The 27,232-nt window shown below is 40.1% G+C and overlaps 1 protein-coding gene across 10 annotated transcripts in view; it reads left to right on the plus strand.

Moving 5' to 3' along the window:
- The window catches only part of myo3b (myosin IIIB), a 488,192-nt gene that overhangs the window by 352,302 nt on the left and 108,658 nt on the right, over positions 1-27,232 (plus strand). For 9 of the 10 annotated variants that reach the window (XR_010018457.1, XM_063052211.1, XM_063052213.1 and 6 more), the window contains 3 exons: positions 5,958-6,045; positions 12,636-12,699; positions 18,342-18,411. Coding sequence is in view for 9 of the 10 variants with exons in the window: in XM_063052211.1 (XP_062908281.1) it covers positions 5,958-6,045; positions 12,636-12,699; positions 18,342-18,411 (222 nt within the window). In the remaining variant the exon portion in view is untranslated. Of the gene's footprint in view, positions 1-5,957; positions 6,046-11,052; positions 11,169-12,635; positions 12,700-18,341; positions 18,412-27,232 lie in introns of those variants that run through there. The other variant, XM_063052218.1, reaches the window with a different exon arrangement.

Consider the following 27,232-nt stretch of genomic DNA (forward strand, 5'->3'; position numbering starts at 1 on the left):
AGATGCTGGCAGCTGGAAAGTTGGGGGAGGCTGGGTGGTAGTTTGGGTGGGAGGGGGCAAGTAGTGGAATCAAGGGGACAAAGAAGAGAGAAGTGACTGAAAGTAGAAGATGCTGAAAGGGGCGCGGCACAAGGCAGGGTGAAGTCCCAGGAATGCATTTAAGGGAAAGAGAAATGGAAGTGAGAGGGATGAGAAGGATGAAAGTGTAAAGATAACGTGGCCATATTTGTGTGTGATCAGAGTGCACTTGTGAGCAATTAGAGAGAGAGAGTCTGTGTGTGCGTGCGCATGTGCACTAAGATGGCACAGGAGACTCGTGTCTCCATTTGTCTTGTATCTCCTTATCATTGGACCAAAGCCTGATTATATAAAACTGTGTGGTAGGTGGTGTGCAATAGTCATCCATGGAATAAGTATTCATGCATTAGCATCTTCCATTCCTCAGTACTGGAGTGGATGGTAATTATCTGCCAACCCATGGTACTGCTTCTGAAGGAGGAATTTCGTTGGATCAGCTTGTTTGCAAAACTATTGAAATGGTGATTTCCTTCAAATTTATGTAAAATGAAGTAATATTCCAAAGTGAATATAAATTAAAGTTTTGCATCTTTTTAGTCCATTTAGAAAGAGGCCATGGGGCAACAGTGCTTGGCTCAGAGGATTATACCTTGTTTTTTGTAACAATACAAATAAGGTCATTTACCCAGCAAGACCATGCCAGCTTCCAAGAGATCAATCCCATGAGTCCCTTTCCATCCCTCCTTCTTTTATTTTAACACTTCAATGTACTCGCTCTCACTGTTTACCTGTTGTTACATGTCTACTCTGGTGTCACTTGATTGGAATGCTTAATTCAAAAGATTGATGGATAATTGTGCTATTTTCTGCTAATAATTTGATGTGATGGACCACCAAATCAGCATGCTGCTCTCAGTTTAGTAAGGCAGGTTGCATAGCAACAGGCAGAATTCTTGAGTTTATGCTTCTTATTTATGATAATGTCATGAAATGATTTCCTTCGTGGCAAAGACCAATAGAGTGTGTGTGTGTGTGTGTGTGTGTGTGTGTGTGTGTGTGTGTGTGCTCATCGTATGGCGTGTCTTGGGCATCTGAAACCTGGCGGAGCCCATCCCTCTCCAGGTTTTTTTTTTACGAGGTTGAGTTGTTAGCTCGACTCAACCCAGGCACGGATGGAGATCGTGCAAGGGATCCGGCTGGATTCGAAATCAGGACCTCTCATTCCAAAGTCCAGCGCTGATGCCACTACGCCACTAGCTGGTCTGTACAATAAAGAAGTGTGTCACTATTTTATTGGGTCTGTAGCAAGCCCTTCTAAATTAGCAGTCAATACTATATCTAACTCCATGGAACTGCAGACTGCATGGTATTAGAAACATTAGCTTTCTGACCAGAGTGACTCTAGCTTTCTGACGGTAACAGTGATTGATGCTGTTGTTTCTCAGGGCTTTCAGTGCCATTACATGATTAGTTATCCTGGGGAAATAAATCTAAATTCCATCAGAATGAAAATGGATAAACATCCTGTTTAGTATGGCTGACTCAGGGAAAAAACACCAACCAGTTTCTAGCCCTTTCCCCAATGAGCAAAGTAGATCCTATGGTCTTATCATATGGAGTAGGACCAGCCTGCTCAGGAGCAAGTTCCAGATACCCTGCCAGAAGTAAACTACCATAGTGCAGGATATAACATTTGCATAAGCATAGCACAAATTGTCAGATTGCATCAATTAATGGCACTTTTGCAGACAGATGCACTCTTTTCTGAACAGTTAGGTCGTCTTAATTGAAATAAGAGGCAGGTTTGGGACTGACACATCTTCTCCTCTGAACAGGACAAGGAGCATTAAGGTTTGGAATAGCTGCACATCATCATAATTTGCAACATATCTCATGTCAACATCTGGAATCTTTTGTATGTGGTTACACAGAACGTGTTTTTTCTTTTCAGGAAGTGGAACGTTTTCTTATTGAAGATTTCTTCCCCCGTAGCTCAAAAGCAGATTGGGTGCCAGTGAATGCAGCAGGATCTTGGGGAAACCAGTAATGTCAAATTCAGTGGTTCTTTTATCTTTGCAGTAACGTGAAAAGTGATGCATTCACTGCATGTTTTTTCAAGGGTATTAGTCATCTGGCAAGTGCATGTCTGTCCTGTTGTTTGTCAGAACTGGCAAACATTCTCCAAATTCAAAATGATGCTGTATATAAATGTAGATGTAGTCATTATCTTATCTAGGCTGCTTTAACACTGCTATAAGCTCTGCAAAAAGAGACCATTTTTCCAAAATTGTTACAGAGAGTAACGGTGATTCAAGAATATTGTTCTCAACTATAAGCTGACTGTTGAACTCTGCCCCAACTTATAATGTCGTCAGTCAAGCATCAGCCACAAAATGTGAGAAACTTGCAATTTTTTGATCAATATAATTACTTCCATTAGGGAGAGTATCGCTACAGATACTGCTAACGTCTAGAGTCAACCTCTTAAAAAGATGGCAACCATGTCAAAATTTACAGGTACTTCTGATTCAGAACTCTATAAAATTATAACAAAGAATAATCCATCTACTTGCAGTCTTGACCCTTTTCCAACTATACTTCTTAAGGACTCTTTTAATAGTGTTTTCAATTCTGTTCAGAAAATTATTAACACATCCCTTGAAACTGGAGTTTTTCCAGATGCCTTCAAAACTTCGGCTGTCAAAATGTTATATTTATAGTGAGCTAACTACATGCCTATATCAAATCTTCCCTTCCTGGATGAGATTCTTAAGAAAGTAATTTTCAACCAGCTGAACAACTTACTGAATGAGATCAATGTTCTAGAAAAATTTCAATCTGGTGTTAGAGCCAACCACAGCACAGACAAAAGCCTTATCAAAATTGTCAGCGACTTCAGGCTCAGTTCTGAGCCAGCCGTCTCAGTTCTGTTTCTTCTAGATCTAAGTGCTGCCTTTGACACAGCTGACCACTTCCTGTATCTCTTTTAGAATTGATTATAAAGTTCTCTTTCTTGTTTTTAAAGCTCTTAATGGTCTGGAACCGGAGCATATCACACAGCATTGTTTTCGTTTTATAATCCAGCTCAAACTCTCAGATCCTCGTCTGTCGGTCTCTTAAATTTAAACAGCCTCCCTCAAAAGATAATTGGCAGGTCAACTTTTTGAACTACAATCCTCAACTGTCGAATTCAATACTTAAAGCTATAAGGGATGCAGAATCAGTTGACACTTTTAAACACCAGCTCAAAAATCTGTTTATTTAACCTTGCTTTTAACTAACATCTTTTTGTCTTTTATTTTTTATTTTATATTTGTACTTTTATCCCATTGTAAAAGCATGTTGAATTACGTTATCTGTATGAAAAATGCTCTATAAAATTATTATGACTACTATTATTATTGTCTTCATTGTCATAGAATAAACTGTGCAGCAGGTAAGGTAGCCATATCTGAAAGTTCTCATGCTGTTTATGACCATTCCATACAATTGCCTCTTGCAATAAAGCTTCCTCTTGCATACGACACTTCAACTAAAATTCCTGTTTGAAATATTATTTCTATGTTCCACGGGGAGAGGTATTACATTTTAGATCTTATCCCTTAAATATTCTCTGATTCTTCTTTGTTCCATCCTCTTCTGAAATGACACGCAAGAGCATGGCCATAAGAATTGCCATATTTGATCCTGAAAATCCCTCTTCATGGTCAATGGGACTTGAACTTTTTTAATGATCTGTAGAATCTTCAATGCAGTCTGAAGCAAATCCAGGTCTTTGTGCTTAGAATGCCAATAAAGTGTCATAGAATAACTTATAGCTGTCAAGTGTTCCATTGAAAGTTGTTTTCAAACTCATAAACTCTTCATTTTCAGCTTTCTGAGTTGATTCTGACAATAGCTGCACTTTTTAATCCTCTAACTAGCCCCAAGTGCAATGATTATGTAAAAGCAGAATTCTTCTTGTAGCTATAAATGAGCTCACTCGGGACATGATGAGTAGATCATTGTACACTAAAGCTATGCCAAAAAAGCCATTGAACTTTGAGGCATTGTTTGATTAAAAACTGATAGTTACAAACAAAAGCAAAGAATACTTCTGAATTCTACATGAAAATCGAAATCGGCATCTTCATGGAGCCTTTGTTTCAGTACTGCATCACTGCAGCATTGAAATAAAATGAGAAAACTGATGTGCAAAACTTTGGTTATTAATATTCCTTTTCAACTATGAAACCTATATAAAGGGCAACTTGATCTGGCAGTTCTTTGTACACTCTCATTTCTTGTTTTATGTCTATTTTAATATAACATTATAAAACATTTTTTCTGCATGTAGTACAAACACTAATAACATTGCTCTAAGGTTGTTCATGTCAGGGTTTGTTATGGCTGGTTGAACAACAAATTCTTTTATTGCGTCTTCCAATTTACTGCTATCATTGAGGTGACAATGTGGAAAGAATCGTTATGGCTACTGTGTGCAGCTACATCATAAATAAATTATTTTTAAATACACTTATGATAATCCTACTTGTAATAATCAAGCAACACACATCAAAGTTGCTGGTGAACGCAGCAGGCCAAGCAGTATCTGTAGGAAGAGGTGCAGTCGACGTTTCAGGCCGAGACCCTTTGTCAGGACCCATTCTCGAGCATCACCGTTATGTTAGCAGCACTGATTATTAAATTTTGGCAAGGTCTCTTATATATGTTAGCTACATTTACCCTAGAATTGGAAGGCAAAACTTGGCATTTTATTCCCTGCTTATCTAGCAACTTAAAGGGCAGTTTATCATCGTCATTCATGTTGGCTTGCGATATCACACTGAAATTGTTGATGACTAAGCAAACAGTCTTGTGTGAACTGTTATGCAAAATTTCCCCATATCAGGTGCTTTGATTGGAAGATTTCCACAACAATCTTTATGCATAACTGTTAAAATCTCATTCTGATGTTCTAATGCTCCATTGGGAATGAGAGACTTCATCGATAATGCTTGCCATCACTGTCTGCAGATGACTGGGTTCCAATGTAGATAGGAAAGATTAGAAAACCAGTAGGAGCTCCTGCTATATTTGGGCAGTGCTCATTCCATCTGTTGGGTCCCTTGCATAGTTCTTTGATCTAGTGATAAACTTTTGCTTCCATTTAAAAATTGTTACATTTTGCATCCACTCATTTATTCCAAGTAAGTAATGGGGAAGTATATTTCACAAACACAAGAAAACCTGCAAATGCTGGAAATCCAAAGCAGCACCAATAACGTAACATCGTAAACTGGCGAGTTGTTTGTTATGTCTCCCTGCTCGCTGGGAAAATGGAGACATCTCCTTTTCCCTTATTAGGGGGAGAGAGAGAGAGACAGAGAGAGAGAGAGAAAGCCTGTAGGTATGTTGTATACCAGGTGAAACGCGAAGTCTTTGGGGCTACTGTAAGTCTGTGTCTTTGCTATTGCCTTGCTCACACTTGAGTGCTCGGTGGCATGTGCTGATGTTTCTTTTTTGGGGGAGGGGGGATTGTTGCTTGTTGCCGCTTACATGCGGGGTAGGTACTTTGGGGTTCTTACGTTTAACTGTTGTGCATTCTTTGGGGCATTCCTCTGTTTTTGTGGATGTTTGCGAAGAAAAGGTATTTCAGGATGTATATTGTATACATTTCTCTGACATTAAATTGGACCTTCGAGCCTTTGACAAAATGCTGGAGGATCTAGCAGACCAGGCAGCATCTATGGAAAAGAGTGAATAGTTGATATTCCGGGCCAAGACCCTTCATCCAAATATTGTTCAAGTGATTTAAAAATATACTGGTAATACCATCTTCTGCAAGTGATTTAAAACTGCATGCTATTTTCCAGATTAATAACTATACTGTCTATCTAACCAAGTATTCCAGAAGATGAGATTTACTTATCTTGTTTCTTACTTATCATCTTTTGTAGGTGTTAGGGGTTATCTGGCTCGCAAAGAATATAAAACGATGACCGAATGTGATATTTTAGCAAGAGGACAAAAGTTCCAGAGCACAAGGTATGGATCCAGCAATGACTGTGAGAAAACACTGTATGTTATTGGTGAAGTTGCCAAGCAAGTTTGATATGACACAATCAATACTTTTAAAAATGTTCTTGATGAACTTAAAATAGAGAATAAAGGGTTAACCAGACGATTAAAAATAAAGGTGCAGTTTGAATATATTAGGAATTGAATGTGGTTAGGATGTAAAATCAAGAAGATAAAGAGCCTTCAATGAATAAAAGTTAATTGCTCAAAATATTCTCATTTCTTACAGCATCACAGGTGGATGCAGAAATGTTGTCTAAAACAAGGGTTCCTGGTTATGGGCCATGATAAGAAATGGTCTGAGATGCAAGCTTAGTATCAGAAGGTGCTACTGAGGTAAAAGCAGTGAGGATGGGTGAAGTAGTCAATAGCTAGAGTGAAATTTGAAGTCTAGTGTTCATTCGAAAGGTATAGTAACAATATTGAGATGACAGTTGAACACACCAATAATTATCGTGCAATCAGGAGAGGTGCAATGAAGGTTCCCGAGTTGGAATCCAAGCCGGGCCACCCCCCGAGCATGCTTTCCATCCGTGCTGGGTTGAGCGTTGAGCCAGCCACTCGGCCTTGTAAAAAAAAAAGGACCAAGTCAGGAATGTTCATATTGTGACCCAGTTAATCCGAAAGGAAACCAATCCTGACACCATGCTCCAGGCAAGAATGGCTGACTGTCTGGTGCGACATGCTAAAAAGAAAGGAGAGGTTGTTTTATTGATTGCATTTTCCCATGTGACAGCAATGACTACATTGTAACAATGCTTAATTGACTTAGCACTCTATGGAATGATCTGATTTTATGAAAGGCACATTAAAAAGTAAACCTCTTTAATGTTTTGTGTTGATTGGACATGCTGCACTTTGGGCCCAGTATCACTCCATAATCATATAAATGACCTCAACATTGTAACTTGGAAACAAGCCTTTAAGCCCATATGGATGTTTATCTTTCATTTACATAGTTGTATCAGTCCTGACATCACTTACCTTTTTTCTATTTCTTTCAATTAATGGGCTTCACTTTTTACATGACGCCTGTTCCAGCCAGGAATAACAGCAGAAGTTTGCACAAACATGAGAAAATCCGCAGATGCTGGAAATTCAAGCAACAAGTTCAGTGGGTCAGGCAGCATCTATGGAAAAGAATAGGCAGTCGATATTTGGCTGTAACAAGGCTCTTCTTGTCCACCATTCTATTCTAACACATTTAATTTTGCTTCTTTGTGCCCTTGTCCTCGACCATTGAAACAATATGAACAACATCTTTCTCTCTTTTCTACCATCTCCTTCATTAATTTTAACATTTATGCCAAATTACCTCCAGTGTCTTCTGCTCTAAGAAAAACAGGCATAATTTTTATTTCTTATAACAGGTGGAAAGCTAGAAAATTTCTACTGCTCTCTCTTAATTTCCTAATTGCCACTCTTGGGTTGCTAGGGCGATACTGCCTCAAAAATTCTGACTTTGGGTGCTGCCAGTGTGATGCTGTAGGTTTCCTCTGGGTACTCTGATGCCCTCCCACCTGCTAGAAGAATGCATTGAGAGATTAATTGATGACCGCCAATTATCCCATAGTGAAGGTTAATAGAAAAAAGGATCAAAGAGAAGTCGGTGGGTATGTGTGGGAGAGAATATATTGCAAGGGTGCAGGGAAATGGGGGGTGGGGGTGGGGGGGGAGACTTGCTCCCCTGAGAGATGACATCATTCTGATGGGCTGAATGGGCTGATACTACTTTAATTTTTCACCCCACTTCCATTCTTCTTTTTGTCTGTCGCCTCCTGTACTGTTGTAATGAGGTCCACTGTGAGAATCAGAATAAGAATCAGGCTTATTATCACTGCCCTCTTGGTGAAATTTGTTGTTTTGTTGCGGCAATACATTGCTATATATATGTCACACCGCTGGGTTTTGCTCAGGGTCACGTGCCCTTATAAAGGTGTGGACTTTAAAAATCAGGCGCAGGCCACAATAGCACATACGGTGTAAATGTGTTTATGGTGTGCTAGAGGTAAAAAGCTTTTAGAAAATATTGACAGTGCCAAAAAAAGGCAAAATGACAAGAGGAAACACAGACATATACCATCAGACCCTTAGAACAACAGCTCCAAAACATCAGTCTAAAGCAATACACCTCACCTGACCACACCCCCTCTCCCTTCTCTACTTTCACCAAAATGAGCCTTTAAGTCAGGATCTCCTTGCTCTAGGAGAAAAAGGATAGTCCATTCTTTGAAATGTGTGGGTGGGGGGAGTTGTTTCCATGAGCCTGAACAATTACACAAAAAGAAAAGAATCACAGAGGTCCGCAAATACATTTATCACAATAAGATCGCAATGGCATTGTGCAGCAAAATCAGGCCTTATCTAACCATTTTCCAGGAGCCAGCACTCTCCCCACACTTCCACAGAGCATGCGCCACCACAAACAGGCACCCTGTGTAAGCCACCCCACTCGAGGTCCCCTCCCTGAACTGGAAGCAATAACAAGCAGGATGTGTCCAAGAAAACCACCATCCTGGAATGTGCCAATACAAACAAAAGTGCTTATACTGCCGTGTGCAATCGATAAGTAAAGTGTCAGACAGGGTAATGAGGATTACAGGGCTACCGGGGGACCGGGGGGGACAGGGCTGCCGGAGGGTGTGGAAGAAATTACTTGTTGCAGATCATATATATGTGATTTATATATATAATATATAATGTGTACAATATATATTATAATATATGTAATAATATAATCATAATATATGCTATATATTATGATAAATATAAAATATATATTAAAAACAAATTAAATTAGTGCAAAAGGATCCAAAGTGAGAGTGTTCATAGGTTCACTGTCTGTTCAGAAATCTGTTGGCAGAGGGGAAAAACTGTTTCTAAAATGTTGAGTGGGTGTTTTCAGGCTCCTGTACCTCCTCTCTGATGGTAGCGTGAGGACAGGGCATGTCCAGGATGTCCTTAATAACAGATGCTGACTTTTTGAGGTACTACCTTCTGAAGGTATCCTCAATGCTGGGGAGGCTAGAGCCCATGATGGAGCTGGCTGAGTTTACAACCTTCTGCAGCTTTTTCCGATCCTGAACAGTGGCCCCTCCACACCAGGCTGTGAGGCAACCAGTTAGAATGCTCTCTCGGGTACATCTGTAGAAATTTGTTAAGACTCTTTGGTAACATCCCAAATCTCCTCAACCTCCTAGCTGCTGGCATGCTCAATATGTTGGGCCCAGGATAGATCTTCAGAGATGTTGACACCCAGGAACTTGAATCTGCTCTCCCTTGTCATGAGGTACAGAAGCCCAGGTTTTGAAGCTGATTAATTCATACTGAGGAGATGATTGAGCTGAATGTTGAGCCGTAATCAACGAACAGTAGCCCGATGTTGGTATTGTTGTTGTCTAGGTGGCCCAAGGCCAAGTGAAGACCCAGTGAGATTGCATCCATTGTAAATCTACTGTGGCGATAGGCAAATTGCAGCAGGTGAGCATAGGAATGTACAACTATTGCAGTGAGAATAGGAATAGCAGCTCATCTTTCATCTCCCTCTCCCTCTCTCCCCCTCTCTCCCTACCCCTCCCCCTTTGCAACTCTCTAAAACATCTTTGCTAATGTAATCTGGGTCTCTTAATCATCCCCAAATTTAATTTTTCCAGTATTAGAAAATGCGCGTTCATTTGTTATTCCATAATTTTCTGGAATTCCCTCCATGAACCTTTCCATCTTATTCCCTCTCTTTCCTCCTTTAAGATGTGGGTTAAAACCTACCTCTGTGATCACATTTTTGTTCATTGGCTTTGATCACTTAAATTTCTTATTGGAATGCTTCTGTGCTGCATGTTGAGAAGTTAGCGATATTACAAGTGTTGAACAATTTAAAGTTATGGCTGTTGTTGCACTTGGGGATTTCCAGAATATTAACCTAGCATCAGCAATGCCATACGTGGCAGGTGGTGTTGGAAAAAGTCAATGGTGTAGATGCTGCAGTTAGTACACAGTTACATGGAGAATAATCACATCAAATTAAAATTTGCTCCTCTCTAGTATTCGTCATTTCTACTTTGGGAAAAACAGACTCCGACTATGCCTCTTATAATTTTGTATACTTACATTAGATCTCCTCTCAGCCTGTGACTTTTCAGAGATAATAATCCAAGTTTGTACAACCTCTCCTCATAAGTCATTTCCTGTATCCAGGCAGCATCCTGGTGAACATCTTCTGTGCCATCTCCAAAGTCTCCAAATCCTTTCTGTAACGGGTTAACCAGGGCTGCATGCAAAACTTCAAGTACAGTCGAAACAAAGTTTTATACATTTGCAACTCCCGTTGTCTGTCCATCCTGATTGGTTAGTCCTTGACAAAACATGCTTCCGCTGTCTCACCTTGTTTAAAACCGTATTCCAGTTATTACTTAGAGCAAGTCTTTTGTCTTTGTTGAGAATATACATATCACGGGACTAGACATGCCTAGGCATCATCCCTGAAGAGGATGGCAGAGTTTGTCATCAAAACATCAGTTAAAATCAACACTGGGACCTGGCTGGAAGCTGGAGAAGAGTTCAAAACCTTTTTCATTATGTTGATTGAGTTTAAATGATGAATCACCAAATCACAGAGAGATGAACATTACGAGAGAAAGGTTGTGAGCCAGGGCTTGCTGCTATGCTGTGCCACCCATCTGTCACCCCACTTCCAGATCTTTATGCACTGACTGATCCTGTTGGCACCAACAATATTTGAGATGGGAGCAAACAGCAAACAAGTAGGCTTGCTTCTAAAGAGCCTGTTCAATCCTGAGACCCTGTAAAGCCCTATCACAGCTCTTCTCTCAAAGTTCAGAAAAATTTAAATGATAAAACCAAAATAAAGGAAAAAATAAATAATTATAAACTGATAAAATATAATCACCTAAACCATGCTTATGTAGTTATAAACATTAAGCAAAGTTTATTTCCCCTTTCCATTCTTCCCTACAGTCCTGCAAGTAGATCCCGCCCATCTACTTAGTCCTTGAGATTGTGTCCCCTGTACAAGACCTGACAGCATCCTCGACGAAAATACAGCAAGACTGAGCTCCTCTCCTGGTCTCCTTGCAGGTTCCTACAGCAGGATTGACTGACAAATAGTGTAACATTCTTCCTTCAGTGAGGTCAGAATTGCCTTGTTTGACTATACATATAAAATAGGCCTAAATGGTTAGAACCTTTGACATTTACAGTAAAATGTGGTGTGGGAACATAAAGTAAAAAAAGCAGATAGCAGGTTTTAGATTTGATTGCTTATATGAACAACCTTGCTATCACTGCCCTTATTTATTTACATTAGAATATTATAAAATAAAAAGAAAGTTTCCTGTCAGTATAAATCAGCGCTGATCTGGTAAAGAGTGAATCTGAATGATTGGTTTCAACACGATTTCTCTACACTTCATCCATTCCAGAAATAAAGTATGCTTGCTAAGCTTCTAATGAACAAACTAGGAACATGCTTGCCTTCCATTTCTGCAAGGTTTATTGGTTTGTGAAACTCCTGTGTACTTTTGATTGAAAGCTATTCCAGAAGTCAGTTTAATCAGCATAAGCTTTAGTGCAGATGGTGCACTTTTGATGTATACTGTGTTAGAAATCTGGGTTGTGACCAAAGAAAGATTGGCTGGAGTCAACTAGCACTTATATCAAATTTACAAAATTTAGTGGAAACTAGTGAAAAGAAAAATGCCAATATTTACAAAAATATATTTACAAGAAAACACAGTAATAACTCCATACTTAGTCTTGTCCAGTTTGAACTTCTGGCAGCCCCTATCTCTCTCTCATACTCAGGATGATGAGCTCCTTTTATTAGGCACCAGGACATAATGTCCTTAATTACCAACAAAGTTAACTTAGGACTACACATGAATTAGAGCATGGTGCACCGCATAATGCAGTTACAATCATATCACAAAATAAACAGAAGTCTCTACCTTAAATACAGTATACAAACAGCATACTGTATACACATTTACATATCCCCATAACTAACGAAATGGAATGTTCTGCCATGTATGGTGGGAAAGTCGCTCAGCTCAGTTTAGGACACAGCTGATACCGCAGGACTGCCGAGAGATGACAGCATGAAAGAGCAGAACGCTCAACACAATCGCATACTTACAGGTAAGTACAAATAAAGAATGAAATTAAACTGAGCTTTGGTGTCTGACTCTGCATGTATGTAGCAATGCGGAGGGAAAACAATGGGTTAATTATGAGACTATACCAGGGAAGTGCCTGCACACACGGCAATGACAGCAGAGTGACAAGGCAACGTTTATGTGTGAGTGAATGCATGTGTTAAGGAGTGGATTTACTGAGTGCCCTCCATCACGAACTGTGCCATGTCAATGATTTTGTTTATTCTTGATGAAGAAATTAGCAAAATAACTCTGGCAGAAATTCTGCATATATAATGATGATCAATGTGTCATTAAGTGCTTTTCTGTTTCATCTACATTATATTTATATCTTGTATAATTATAGTTTTGTAGCTTTGAACTTTACATTTGTTTGCTTTTTTTTAGTCACATCAGTTATTTTGTATCTCAAGAAGAAGGCATTAAAGTCCAGAGTGTGAAAGATGAAAAGGTAACACTGTCACTACCCCATCCCATGCTCTTATGGGCTCATCTTCCCCTCTGTCATAAACACAATCTTTGCATACTAACTCTCATTCAATTAGTTTTTTCCATAGACATCCTCACAAATCCTTCTCTGGCACCCTGTTAGAGCCCCTCTCTTGCAAAGTGCCTCTCTCAGCACTCTCTCTTAATCCTCTTTATCCTCCCTCTCTTAACCCTCTTTCTCCTCCCTCTCTTTTCCTCCCTCACCCCCTCCTCTCCCCTTCTGGCCCCCTCTCTCCACCCTTCTCACCCCCTCTTTTGACCACCCCTCTCTCAACCCCTCCTCTTGCTGCCTTTCACACCCACTCATTTCCTTTCTCGCCCTCTTCCATCTCAACGTTTCCACTCACACTCTGTAGCTTACTCCCCCAACTCAAAACCCCCCACACTCCATCTGTCACCACCACCCCCCCAACCCATTCTCTCACATACTGTCTCTCAATCTTTTCAAAACCTAAATGCATAGGTCTGAAATGTATTCAGAGTGGCTTTGGTATACTATCTTAACATGAAACCACTATAGTAATGTTTGAAGTTTTTGAGACAAAGGGCTGCTTGCATAGAACTGGTTCAGTGGAGAGACAGGGTGGTACAGTGAATAAGAGAATCAAAAGGCTGGAAATTTGCTGCTGCGAATAAACGCTAGCATTTCCCTGAGGTGATTTGTCTTGCACTTCACATTCTACAGATGTTAAAGCCCTTTTCTCTGTAAAGACCTGAGGTTCTTTGGTAGCACTTTGATATTCTGCTTGAATTCAATATGTGAAATGGAAGAGTCATTCTATGACTTGGAGCCGCACATAGTCTTTGATGTATGATCCAGTTTTTGCTGCTTACCACTTGATGTTGAAAGGATGAAATAAAAATGCATAGATTTGCCAGTAACTCTGTTAAGCATTTGTAAGATTAAAAGGTATGCATTTTGGAGTAAGTTGTTAGAAATCTTAAAGAGATTAATACTTTTCATTGTTCTTTTATTAAAAAATATAAATAAAATTTTGAAGTCAGTAGTGTACAACTACTGATGCACGAAGTGTTCAAGACAAGTTGAGGGTTGAAAAAGTAACAAGTTCCTGCATCCATACAATTGAAATGCATTATTCTACTCAGAAAACATAGCTAGTTAATTACAAAAACACACCTACATTATCAGCAGTGTTGTTTTCATAAGATTAGCTGTTAAGTTGCGTATGAAATATGGATGCTCTTACTCTAAATTATAAGGGTAATTTCTAATGAAACATTTAAGTTTATAGTTTCTGATAACCATTTCCTTATTTGTTTGCAATTAATGCATGACGTAACAATTCATGTTTTCAATTGTAAATACGTGGCCCTATTTACTCAATGACTTGGTCTCCATAGCCCACAGTGCAAAGAATTCCATAGGTTCACTACCCTCTGCTAAAGAAATTCCTCCTCATCTCTGTTCAGAATTGATGTCCCTCTATTCTGAGTCTGTGCCCTCTGGTCTTATACTCCTCCACTATAGGAAACGCCATGTCCATTATATTTATACCTTTCAATATTCAATAGGTTCGCCCCTCATTCTTCTAAACTCCAGTGAGTACAGGCGAGAGGTATCAAATGCTGCACTTATATTAAACTTTTTATTCCCAGAATCATTCTTGTGCACCTCCTCTGGACCCTCTTCAATGCCAGCACATCTTTTCCTAGATAAGGAGCCCAAAACTACTCACAATATTCAAGTGTGGTCTGACCAATGCCATATAAGGCCTCAGCATCACCTACTTGCTCATATATTCCAGTCCTCTTGAAATGAATGCTAACATTGCATTTGCCTTTCTTACCACTGATCTAACCTGCAAGGTAACCTTTTGGGAATCTTGCATAAGTTCTTTATCCCTTTTCTGATCATTCAGAAAATAGTCTATGCCTTTATTCCTTCTACCAACGTGCATGGCATCCACTTCCCTGGACAATATTCCATTTGCCACTTCTTTGCACGTTCTCTCAATCTGTCAAGGTGCTTATACAGCAGGGTTTTCCAACCTTCTTCTAAGGGGTCTGTGGAGCCTTGGTTGGGAACCCCTGTTTTCAAGACTTCCTGCTTCCTCAACACTACCTGCCCCTATCTTTGTATTTCTGTATCATCTGCAAACTTAGTCAAAAAGCCATCAATTCCTTCTTTCATATCATTGATACATAACATGAAAAGAAGTGGTCCCAACACCAACCACATCACACCGGCAGCCAACCAGAGCAGGCTTCTTTCATTCCCACCCTTTGCCTCTTGTCAGTCAGCCAATCTTCTATCTATGCTGTAATACCATCCTTCCCGTAATATTGTGAGCCTTTATATTGTTAAGCAGCCTCATGTGCAGCAACTTGTCAAAGGTCTTCTGAAAATCCAAGTAAACAACATCCACTGACTCTTCTTTGTCTAAGCTGCTTGTTAATTCCTCAAAGAATTCCAACAGATTTTTCAGACAAGATTCCCTTTGGTCTATTTTATCATGTGTCTCCAAGTACCTAAAAATCTCATTTTTAAATGTGAACTCCAACATCTTCACAGCCATTAAGTCAGGCTAACTGACCTATAACTTCCTTTCTTCTGCCTCCTGCCCTTCTTAAAGACTGCCATAGAGCCATAGAAAACTACAGCACTCCAGCCCACCTAGTCTGTGCCAAACTGTTTAAGCTGCCTAGACCCATTGACTTGCACCCAGACCATAGCTTTCCATGCTCCTGCCATTCATGTACCTATCCAAACTTTCTTAAACGTTGAAATCAAAGTTGCATCCACCACTTGTGTTGTCAGTCATTCCACACTCTCACCACCCTCAGAGTGAAGACGTTTTTCCTCATGTTCCCCTTAAACATACCACCTTTCACCCTTAACCCATGATCTCCAGTTGTAGTCTCGGCAAACCTCAGTGGAAAAAGCCTGTTTGCATTTACCCTATCAATAGCCATCATAATTTTGTATTCTTCTATCAAATCCACACTCAGTCTTCTACATTCTGGGGAATAAAGGTCAAACCTATTCGATTTTTTCTTATAACTCAGGTCCTCCAGTCCCAGCAACATCCTTGTAAATTTTCTCTGTACTCTTTCAATCTTGTTTCCATCTTTCTTGTAGGTCGGTGAACAAAACTACACACAATACTCCCAATTAGGCCTCAAAAGGGCCTTATACATCTTCAACATAACTTCTCAACTCCTGTGCTCAGTACTGTGATCTATGAGGGCCAATGTGCCAACAGCTTTCTTTATGAACCTATCTAGCTGTGATGCCTCTTTCAATGAATTGTGCATCTGTATTCCCAGATTCCTGTGTTCTACCACAGTCAGTGCCCTACCTCTCACTGTGTAAGAACTACTCTGGTTGGTCCTCCCAAAGTGCAAAACCTCTCATTTGCCTGCATTAAGTTCTATCTGCCATTTTTAAGCTTATTTTTCCAGTTGGTCCAGATCACACTGAAAGCTTTGATAGTCTTCTGTGCTATCCACTACACCCTCAATCTTGGTGTCATCCACAAATTTGCTGATTCAGTTAACCACATTATCATCCAGATTGTTGATGCAGATGACAAACAACAGTGGACCCAGCACAGATCCCTGTGGCACTCTACTAGTCACAGGCCTCAAGTCAGAGAGGCAACTAACTACTACCGCTCACTGGCTTCCCACAAAGCCAATGCCTAATCCATTTTACTACCTCATCTTGAATGCCAAACAACTGAACCTTCTTGACCAACCTCCCATACAGGAACTTGTCAAATGACTTGCTACCATCCATTTAGAAAACATCCAGTGTCTTGTCTTCATCAACTTTCCTGGTAACTTCCTCAAAAAAATTCTATAAGATTGGTTATACATGACCTGCCATGCAGAAAGACAAGCTGACTACCCCAATTCAATCTCTGTCTATCCAAATATTCATATATACAGTGCCTTGGAATACTATCCAATAACATTTCCCACTACTGATGTCAGGCTCCCAAGCCCATAATTTCCTGGTTTATTTTTAGACCCTCTCTTAAACAGTGCAACAACAATAGCTATCCTCCAGTCCTTCGATACCTCACCTGTCGCTAAGGATGATTTAAATATCTCTGCTAAGGCCCCTGAAACTTCTGCACTCACCTCCCACAGGGTCCAAGGGAACACCTTGTCAAGCCCTGGGGAATTATCCACTCTAATTTGCCTCAGGACAGCAAAACATCCTCTTCTGTAATCTGTGTATGGCCCATGAACTTGCTGCTGCTGTGCCTCACTTCTATAGACTCTGTCCATCTCCCAATTAAATACAGATGCAAAAAATCTATTCAAGGTTTCTCCCATATCTTTTGGCACCATGCATAGATTGCCGTTCTGATCTTCCAGAGGACCAATTACAATCTTTTTGCACTGTAGAAGTCATTAAGGTTCTCCTTCACCTTGTCTGCTGGAGCAACCTCTTGCCTTCTTTTAGACTTCTTGTTTTCTTTCTTAAGTGTTATTTTGTATTTTTATACTCCTCACGTACCTCATCTGTTCCTTTCTGCCTATACCTGCTACGCATCTCCTTTTTTTAACAAGGGCCTCAATATCTCTTGAAAACCAAAGTTCCCTAAACCTGTTATCCTTGCCTTTTATTCTGACATGCACATACTAACTTTGTGCTCTCCAAATTTTACTTTTGAAGGCCTCCCACTTAGCAAGTATAACTTTGCCAGAAAATAACCTGTCCCAATCCGCACTTGCCAGATTCTTTCTGATACCAACAAAGTTGGCCTTTCTCCAATTTAGGATCTCAACCCAAGGACCTGACATATCCCTTTCCATAATTACCTTGAAACTAATGGCATTATGATCACTAGCTGTAAACTGTTCGCCTGCATAAACTTCTGTTAACTGACCTGTCTCATTCTGTAATAGGAGATCAAGTACTGTACTCTCTCTCGTTGGGACTTCTGGTTACCAATTAAGGAAACTTTCCTGAACACATTTGACAAATTCTATCCCATCTAGTCCTTTTACAGTATGGGAATCCAGTCAATATGTGGAAATTTAAAATCACCTACTATCACAGTCTGCGATCTCTATAAATTTTTTCCTCTAAATCCCACGGGTAGTCTATGATATAGCCCCATTAATGTGCTCATATATTTCTTATTCCTAAGTTCCACCCATAAAGATTCACTGGATGAGTTCTCCAGTAGGTCCTGACTAAGCACTGCTGTGACTTTTTCCCTGGTTATTAACTTCACCCATCCACCTTCGATCCCTAGCATTCTAAGGAACCCTGGAATACTGAGTTACCTGTCCTGCCCCTCCTGCAACCAAGTCTCACTAAAGGCAACAATATCATAATTCCATGTGTTGATCCATGCCCTGAGCTCAGCTGTCTTTCCTACAACACAAGTGAAGTGATATTTGCAATACCACTCCCCCGGAACTATTCCAGAATCAAATGCCTCCAGAATTTCAAAACCCTGGGGTGTAGCTGAACCCCAATGCACTCCTACACCATTGAGTTTATTTGTTTGTCTACAATTAGTATTATTTTAAATTAATTTTTAGAACATAAAATTTGAGTATATTCTTTGATTTTTAACATTATTGTTGGTAATTTTTGATTGTTTAAACTTGTGTTGAAAGGCTTCTGATGAAGTAACAAATCAACGATCAGCAAATAAACTACCACCTACGTCACATCCAGTTATGAAAGGTAAGCCTCAGCATGAAATAAAGTACAGACTTGTTACTGAATCATGGCATTTGCACAAAAAAAATTTCCCTCCTTAGCAAACCCGTGACCATCCACCTGTGGAAAAAAAATGCTTTAATTGCATTCTCAAAGAAGGGAAATTATTCTGATGCATGTTAGGTGCCATGAAGCTGGTTTAGTCAAACCCAGTTTGTTTTCAGTTGTTTCACAATTATAGCTTGCATTTTTGCGAGAAAACCTGGCCCTTTCATACAGAATTCGAAGTAGTTCTCAGCTTAGGTGCCAGTAACTTTCAGGATTCCCATGTGAATGTAGAAATGTCAAAGTGACTGGCCAAGCTTTAGACTCTGCTTCCACTGGATTCCCTGTGGAATCCAGAAGCAGAGCTGGACTTTGATGAGGATTTCTCATCGCTTATGCTTCAGATTTTGGCTGTTAAATGGCTTCTAGAATAGTTTAATTGTAGCCCGTGAGACATTGGAGCAGAATTAAGCCATTCACTCCATTGAGCCTGCTCCACCATTCCATCATGGCTGATTCATTATCCCATTCAACCCCATTCTCCTGTCCTCTCCCCACAACCCTTGACACCCTTAGTAATCAAGAACCTATCAACTTCCACTTTAAATATACCCAATGACTTGGCCTGCACAGATGGCTGTGGCATTGAATTCCACCCTTTGGCTAAAGAAATTCCTCTTCATCTCTGTGTAAAAGGGACATCCTTCCATTCTGAGGCTGTGCCCTCTGGTCTGAGACTCCCATAATATAGGAAACATCCTCTCCGCATCGACCCAATCTAGATCTTTCAATATTTGATAAGCTTCAACGAGATCTCCCCTCTTTTTTCTAAGATCCAGCAGTAAAGGCCCAGTGCCATCAAATACATTAACCCCTCATTCCTGGGATAATTCTCGTGAACCTCCTCTGGACCCTCTCCAGGGCTCACTATGAAACAACCCCAGCACTGTGTGCATGGTCTGCAACTCTACAGTTGCTCATTGTCTCTTTGTCGGTCTATCATGCAGCCTGGCAGAACAAGATAAGCCATTTTGATGCAACTGACCAAAGTTCAATTGAGAGCTCACTGCTGGTGATGAGTTTCAGCAAAAATATCCAGGCTTATGTCAAATATGTATGTGTTCTGGAAATCAATTTCACAATGCCTTCCATTAACCTTATTTAATGGATCTAATTTTCTAAACAAAATTACTTTGCAGTGAACTCAATTTAGAAGCTGAAAATGCAGGGATGATTTTGACCCTCCATGACTCGTAGAACACAGTTGGCAGGTAGTTAAAACTGCCCATCAATGCTGTCCACAGATGCCCATTGTTTATCCCACAGGCTATGATTTTAACCTGCTCCTGTAAGAAGCCATGTAATATGAAGTGCCAGGAGTATAATAAATTAGAAAAAGACAAGAACTGCTGAAACATGTACATCTTGCTTATTTCACTCTCAGATTTCAATGTAGATACATATATAGATATCTCATGTTTACATATACTACACTACTTTAGTTTTTACAATGAAAGGATGATTCACATATTCACTTAAATTAAAGATGTAACCTCTTGCAGGCTTTCTCAGTCTCTGATCTTTTCAAATGACTATATTACTGTCATTGTACTTAAGGAAGACGTCATTTCTTTATTCAGTTCAGTGGATTCTTATATGTGGAATTGAACATCTTATTCACTTGTCTACCTCTTGAAATAATTAAGTGTTTCACATGTATACTTCTGATCCTATCTGCTATCCATAATGAACGGTAAGTTATGTTTGGCTGATCTATTTGAGTTCTCTAAGGATGTAACTAGTAGATAAATGAGGAGGGATGAGTGGATCTTATGCATTTAGATTTTACATGTCCCTTGCAGGAGGTTGGTCATCAAGGTTAGGACACATAGAATCAGAGGTGAAATGTTGACATGTGTAGAGAATTGGTTACTGGACTAGGCATCTTTCTCAGGTTGGAGGGCTTGACTAATGAAGTACAACAGGTATCTGTACCATGAGCCCAGCTCTTTGTAATCAACATGTTATTTGAGGAAACCAATTTTTTTTGATATTTTCAACTTTGTTGATGAAATAGAGAATTGTTGAGATTGTGAATTTGGAGGAGAAAGTAAGGAGGCTTCCAGGGGATTTAAAGAAACTGACTAGGTGAGAACATGGCAGATGTAACTCAATGTAGAAAATTGTGAGGTCATCCAGTTTGATAAACATAACAGAAAAGCAGAGTATTGGTTAAAATGGTGAGAGAGTAGCGTTGAAATTCAAAGGGAACCAGGCAGATGTTTCTACACAAGTTACTAAAGGCCAAATGTGGGTCTAGTAGGACATTGAATACAGGAGTAAGGAAGTCGTACTGTAATGGTTTAATGCCTTGGTGAGACAAAGTGCCATCTGTGTGGTGTCTTCAATCTTGCTGAAGGGTAGTGGCCTAAATCGTCAACTGTACTCTTTTCCAAAGATGCTGCCTGGCCTGCTGAGTTCCTCCAGCATTTTGTGTGTGTTTGAATTTTTAGCATCTGCAGATTTTCTCTTTTGTTTGTGGTTTTAGTCTCCTTGCCTAAGAAAACTTGGCTTTGCCATAAATTAAATACGGCAAAGGTTTATTAGACCTCTTATAGGGATGGCGGGTTTGTTCTATGAGGAGAGATTGAAAAGATTGGGACTGGTCTCTTGCAAATTTAGAATAGGAGATAATCTTTTTGAAACTTACAATATTCATAAAAGATTTCACAGCCTGGCTTGATACAGGTGTGCACTTAAGTGGCCTCTGTAGTTTCTGTTGTGATCCCTTTGGTTAGGAGGCTTGCCCTTATAAAGTGGATGTAGATATATTTCTGGGATAATCAAATTTGAGTGTTCCACAGCTCCTATTCATGCCAGAGTCAAAGGTTTTAGTGATCTCAAAGGCCACGTGTGGTGCTTGTATTTCCTTTGAAGTAATTACGCTTTGAAGATCATGTCCACTATGCCGCCCCTAGATGGATGGAACCCACACTGTAATTCAGAGTGCAGCCCTTTGACTGTCAAAACAAGGGCAGCTAAGGAGGACTCTGGCAATGACTTCCCTTGTAGCAGAAAAACAGGGAGATCGCTCTGTAGTTACCATGTTGGAGAGTTTATTTCCTTTGTTGAGGATGGTCTAGAATCTAGAATGACCGTAGATTATGACATTCTGAAGATGCCGTGAATATCTACCCCTATCCCTCTGTTGTATGCGGTTCCATGCCTAATATTAAAAGTCCCTTATTGGCAGACTTAGCAATAGTAAAACTGAATGTGGCAGTACTGAGTGATATGTGACAGGTCAGATATGGTCATCTCAAAGAGCAGGGCAATGGCTGCACTTTCTTTTGGAAGAACAAATGGAAAGAAGAACACTGCCTTCATAGAATGGGCTTTACCACTAGACTGAGCTTGTTTGTTGTCTTAGCAACTCTCCCTGAGGGATTATTGAATACTTCATGATCCTTGAATCACTTTAAAATGGAATTGATATGCTGTAATCATAAGTGCATGCACACCAACCTCAGTAGTGACAGATGAGATTAAGAGTAATTTCATCTCGAACCTTTGAAAAAAAAAATCCTATTTTACATCTCAGAAAAAGACAAACAGATCCTACAGGGTGACTTGGCAGGAAAAGATGCAATTGACTGGCAAGGCATAAGTGCTGCGGGAGCTATCTCCAGTGCAGTCTTGCTTCAGACAAAATGCTTGAAGCGTAGTCTTGTCATAACCAACACCCTGTTACATCAGAAAGATTAACTCATGATATGTTGATTACCACCCCGGATCCAAGCTCCGGCACCTGTAAGATCTTATGATCATTTATGTGAGGAACAAACAGATGCCCTCATTATCTATGTCATGACAGGAACTGATGACTGCTGAACTGACCATGGCCTTACCAGGCTCCAAAACATCAGTGCCCACAGAAACTTTACCACGAGAAGATCAATGTTAATGGTCTCAAGGACTCCACCTACCTATCCTGGTGTTACCTCTCCATGTTGAGGATATGTGTGTGTTTTTTTCCGGTGGTTAAAACTCTCACTTTGAATTAATATAGATGTGGTGACTTCTGTTACAATTGTAATAGCTTTCAAACCACCTATTTTTAATCTTGCCTTTGGAACTGTGGCCTTTACTATTGCTCTCCGCTGGTGAACTACTTTGCCATTTGTCACTGTCATTTCCTTAGATGTTGCAATTTTGCAAGCTAGATCAAATATGAGATGACGTCTGCTCAATATATCTGAATTTGTTCACTATTTAAGCCATTGAGAAACTTAACATGCAGAATACAATCTTGAAAAGTGCCAAAGTAATGCCAAGTCAGATCTTCAATGAGATGATACTGTATATTCAATACTAGCATTACCCAGTATCTGTTCCTAGTTGAGATTTATAGCTCTCAATAGCTTGAGAGTTTAGGATTGACATGATCTTGTAACATTTGCATGACAGATGAATCACCGCCCCCACACACACATTATGAGCATTCACCCTTAACTCACAAATCATACCCAAAAATTTGAGATGTGGAATAAAATTCACTCATATAGAATTTGTCTAGAAATAAAAGTACATAAATTGTTACAACTTTTTTTGAACTTGTGTTTCTTGATGTGTGCATGGACGGCCTCACCCCCAATCACAACACAAATTCGCCTCCATGCCAGTATGTACTTTACAAAGCAAAGCACTTTTTTTTGTGCTTTTCATGGTCGCATGAGATCTGCAAACATAGTTTCTTCAATGTGGGTGTATGCTTAAGAAATGTATACTATATGGAATGATTTTTAAAACATTGTTATATCACTCACTGGTGCTAACTATGAGTTTTTGACTGACTTGCTCGTATCTTATTCTGTTGTTACTGCCCATAATTATCAGCAACACAGAGGAGCCTACAGCCACGACATTGGCAGTGACGAAAGCCGTTTGGGGGGAGTGGTACAGCATTTATTAAAAGCGAAGTAATAAGGACCAGCTTCTGTAGGTGGAGAAGTGATGATAGTAGGTAGTGGATACGAAGGGGATGCCAGTAACCCAGAGAAATATGGGAGTTATCAGACATTTGTCCAGTACCTGGAGGAATTGGCGATGTTCCTGAGAGCTAACAATGGTGTCAAGTTCACAAAAGAGGACATGTACACAGCAATGTTGCTGCTGGTAGTAGGGCTGGAGGCATATCAGGCATTGTTCATGAGAGACTATAGGAGAGAAGGTGGAAGTCAGGATGGAAGCTGTTTGAAGGCAGTGTCACATAAAGATGGAGTTTTAATATGGAAATCAGTGAAATTTTAAGTAAATAAATAATATTTTAAATAAATTCAGCAAAAATCATGTACCCTAAAATTTCAATATTCTGGCACTCAAAAATTTGGTGGTGCTGGACTGACAGATTTTCTGGACGATTGAATATTACTACTATTAGTACCTCAACGCGGTTTTACTTCACTTTTTTTAAAAGATGTTACACAGTAGTATCTACTATTTTTCATGGAGCACAGGAACCAGAGTCTGTGTGAGTCTAAATGGACCAGTAGGAATGGAACCTCAGTGAGTTTAATGAGGGTATGAGATGACAAACCAGCTGAGCAAGATGATGGATATCGGAGGTTCTGAACAATCAGATACAAGATGTTTGAGGGAAGGACCAGTGTAGGGTTCTTCGGCTATTGGAGAGAGAGGGATCGGGCTGGAGGAGGAAGCCCTTCAATTATTGTAGTAGTTTACCACCCAGTGGACCATATGAGCAGCAACCTTGCAATTGGTGAGTAGCAATGTAATAGAACATTATTGAAATCATTGACTTTGAATGTAAAGAATGAAAAGGCATTTCGCAATTTATTCTTGTAAATATTTTTATTGCAATTATAGCACATTAAAAAATTGATATTATCCTGTATTTAGTAGTAATAGTCAATGTAAGAAAGTATATTATGAAATTTATTTTTTGCTGTACTTAATTAGTGAACAATAATACACAAACTTGTATTATACAATGCAAATTGTGTATGAATCTTCTTTGGAAAATTTATCCATATGAATTATTGATGTCTGTAGTGAAGGTATTAACTTGAACTCAGTTTCTTAGTTCTTTCAACTGAAAACCTGATCTGAGCATCGGGGATGTTACAGAGAACACAAAAGTTTGTGTATTGCGGCAGAGAAGAACGTTATCTAAGACCGTAGGAGGGTATAGATCAGATAGCAAGCGCGTGGGGCATTGGTTGATGAAATTTAATCCCGACAAATGTGAGGTGATGAATTTTGGGAAGTCACATAGGAATAGGACATACATGGTAAAGGCAGGGCATGAAAAATTTTGATGAAGAGAGGATTAATCCATTTTTCCTTGAATATACCTATGCAGATAGATAGCGTAGTGAGGAAGGCATATGGCATGCTTGCCTTCATAGCTTGAGGCATACACTCAGTGGCCACTTTATTAGGTACACCTGCTCGTTAATGTAAATATCTAATCAGCCAATCATGTGGCAGCAACTCAATGCATAAAAACATGCAGACGAGGTTAAGAGGTTCAATTGTTTTTTAGACCAAATATCAGAATGAGGAAGAAATATGATACAGTACAAGTGACTTTGACTGTGGCATGATTGTTGATGCCCGATGAGAGGGTATGGATATCTCAGAAACTGCTGATCTCCTGGGATGTTCATGCACAACAGTCTCTAGTTTACAGAGAACAGTGTGATAAACAAAAAACATGCAGTGAATGGCCAGTCTGGTTCAAGCTGGTGGGAGGGTGATGGTATCTCAAATAACCAGGCATTACAACAGTGGTGTGCCCAAGAGCATCTCTGAACACACCACACGTTGGGCCTTGAAGTGGACGGATTACAGCAGCAAAGAACGTACACTCAGTGACCACTTTTTAATGTTCAGGAGATACCCAATAAAGTAGCCACTGAGCGTATGTTGCAACTTTACAAAACTCTGGTTAGCCCACTTGGAATTGGAATGGGGATTGGGAATTTTGAGTACCTTCGCTCACCAGGATTTCCTGGTGGCCAACCATTTTAATTCCAATCCCCATTCCCATTCTGACATGTCAGTCCATGGCTTCTTCTACTGCCAGTTTCAGCTTGGAGGAGCAACACTACATATTCCATCTGAGTAGCCTCCATCTTGATGGCATGAACATTGATTTCTCTAACTTCCAGTAATTCTTTCCCTCCCCTTCCCTCTTCTTCCATTCCACACACTGGCTCCCCTCTTACCCCTTATCTTGTCCTTACATGCTAATCACCTCTTCCTGGTGCCCCTCCTCCTTCCCTTTCTCCCATGCTCTGCTCTCCTCTTCTATTGGATTTCTTCCTCTTCAGCCCTTTACCTTTTCCAGCTATCACCTTCCAGCTCTCACCTCCGCCACCCACCTGCTAGCTTGTACTCCTTCCCCTCCCCCCACCTGTTTATTCCGGCTTCTTCCCCATTCCTTTCCAGTCCTGAAGAAGGGTCTCAGCCTGAAACGTTGACAGTTTATTCCTTTCCACAGATGCTGCATGACCTACTGAATTCCTCCAGTATTTTGTAGGTGTTACTCTGGATTTCCAGCATTTGTAGAATCTCTTGTGTTTAGCCCACTATGAGTCTTGTGTGCAGTTCTGATTGTAGGATGGAGAGTGCAGAGGAGGTTCATCAGGATGTTGCCTAGATTGGAGGACAATAGTTAAGGGGAGAGATTGCATATCTGGGGTTCGTTTTCCCTTGAACAAAAGAGACTGAGGGGTGACCTGACAGCGGAATATAAAATTATAAGAAGCATGGATAGGGTAGATAGTAAGAATAACAGCAAGGGTATCAAAAATAAGAGGCCATAGGTTTAACGTGAAAGGAAGGAGTTTTAAAGGGATATAAGGGGAAAGTTATTTGTTGCTGCAGAGGAGGTGCTAGAGTCAGATACAATTGTAAGGGAATCATTTAGATAGGAACATAAAATGCCTATAAAAAGTACTCACCCCGCCCCCCACTTGGAAGTTTTCATGTTTTATTGTTTTACAACATTGAATCACAGTGGATTTCATTTGGCTTTTTTGACACTGATCAGCTGGATACACTCTTTCGTGTCAAGGTGAAAACAAATTTCTACACATTGCTTTAAATTTATTACAATTGTTAAACACAAGATGATTGATTACATAGTTACTCACCGCCTTCGAGTTGGTATTTAGTAGATGTACCTTCTCCAGCAATTACAGCCTTGAGTCTGTGCGGATAGGTCTTCTGTCAGCTTTGCACATCTAGGCACTGCAAATTTTTCCCATTCTTCTTTACAAAACTACTCAAACTTTGTCAGATTGTATGGGGATCATGAGTGAACAGCCCTTTTCAAGTTCAGCCTCAAATTCTCTATAGGATTGAGGTCTGGACTCTGACTTGGCCACTCCAGGAGTCACTTTGTTGTTTTTAAGCCATTCCTGTATAGCTTTGGCCTTATGCTTGGAGTCACTGTCTTGCTGGAAAACAAACCTTCTCGCAAGTCACAGTTCCCTTGCAGACTGTATCAGGTTTTCCTCCAGGATTTCCCTATATTTTGTTGCATTCATTTTACCCTCTACCTTCACAAGTCTTCCAGGGCATGTTGCAGTGAAGCATTCCCACAGCATGATGCAGCCACCACCACCACCATCATGTTTGCTGTTGTGTGCTGGGGCAGCAGGCTGAGGGTGGCAGACACCAACACAATCAACAAACTCATTCGTAAGGCCAGTGATGTTGTGGGGATGGAACTGGACTCTCTGATGGTGGTGTCTGGAAAGAGGATGCTGTC

Source organism: Mobula hypostoma, chromosome 6, assembly GCF_963921235.1.
Source record: "Mobula hypostoma chromosome 6, sMobHyp1.1, whole genome shotgun sequence".
In the NCBI taxonomy this organism is placed as follows: domain Eukaryota; kingdom Metazoa; phylum Chordata; class Chondrichthyes; order Myliobatiformes; family Myliobatidae; genus Mobula; species Mobula hypostoma.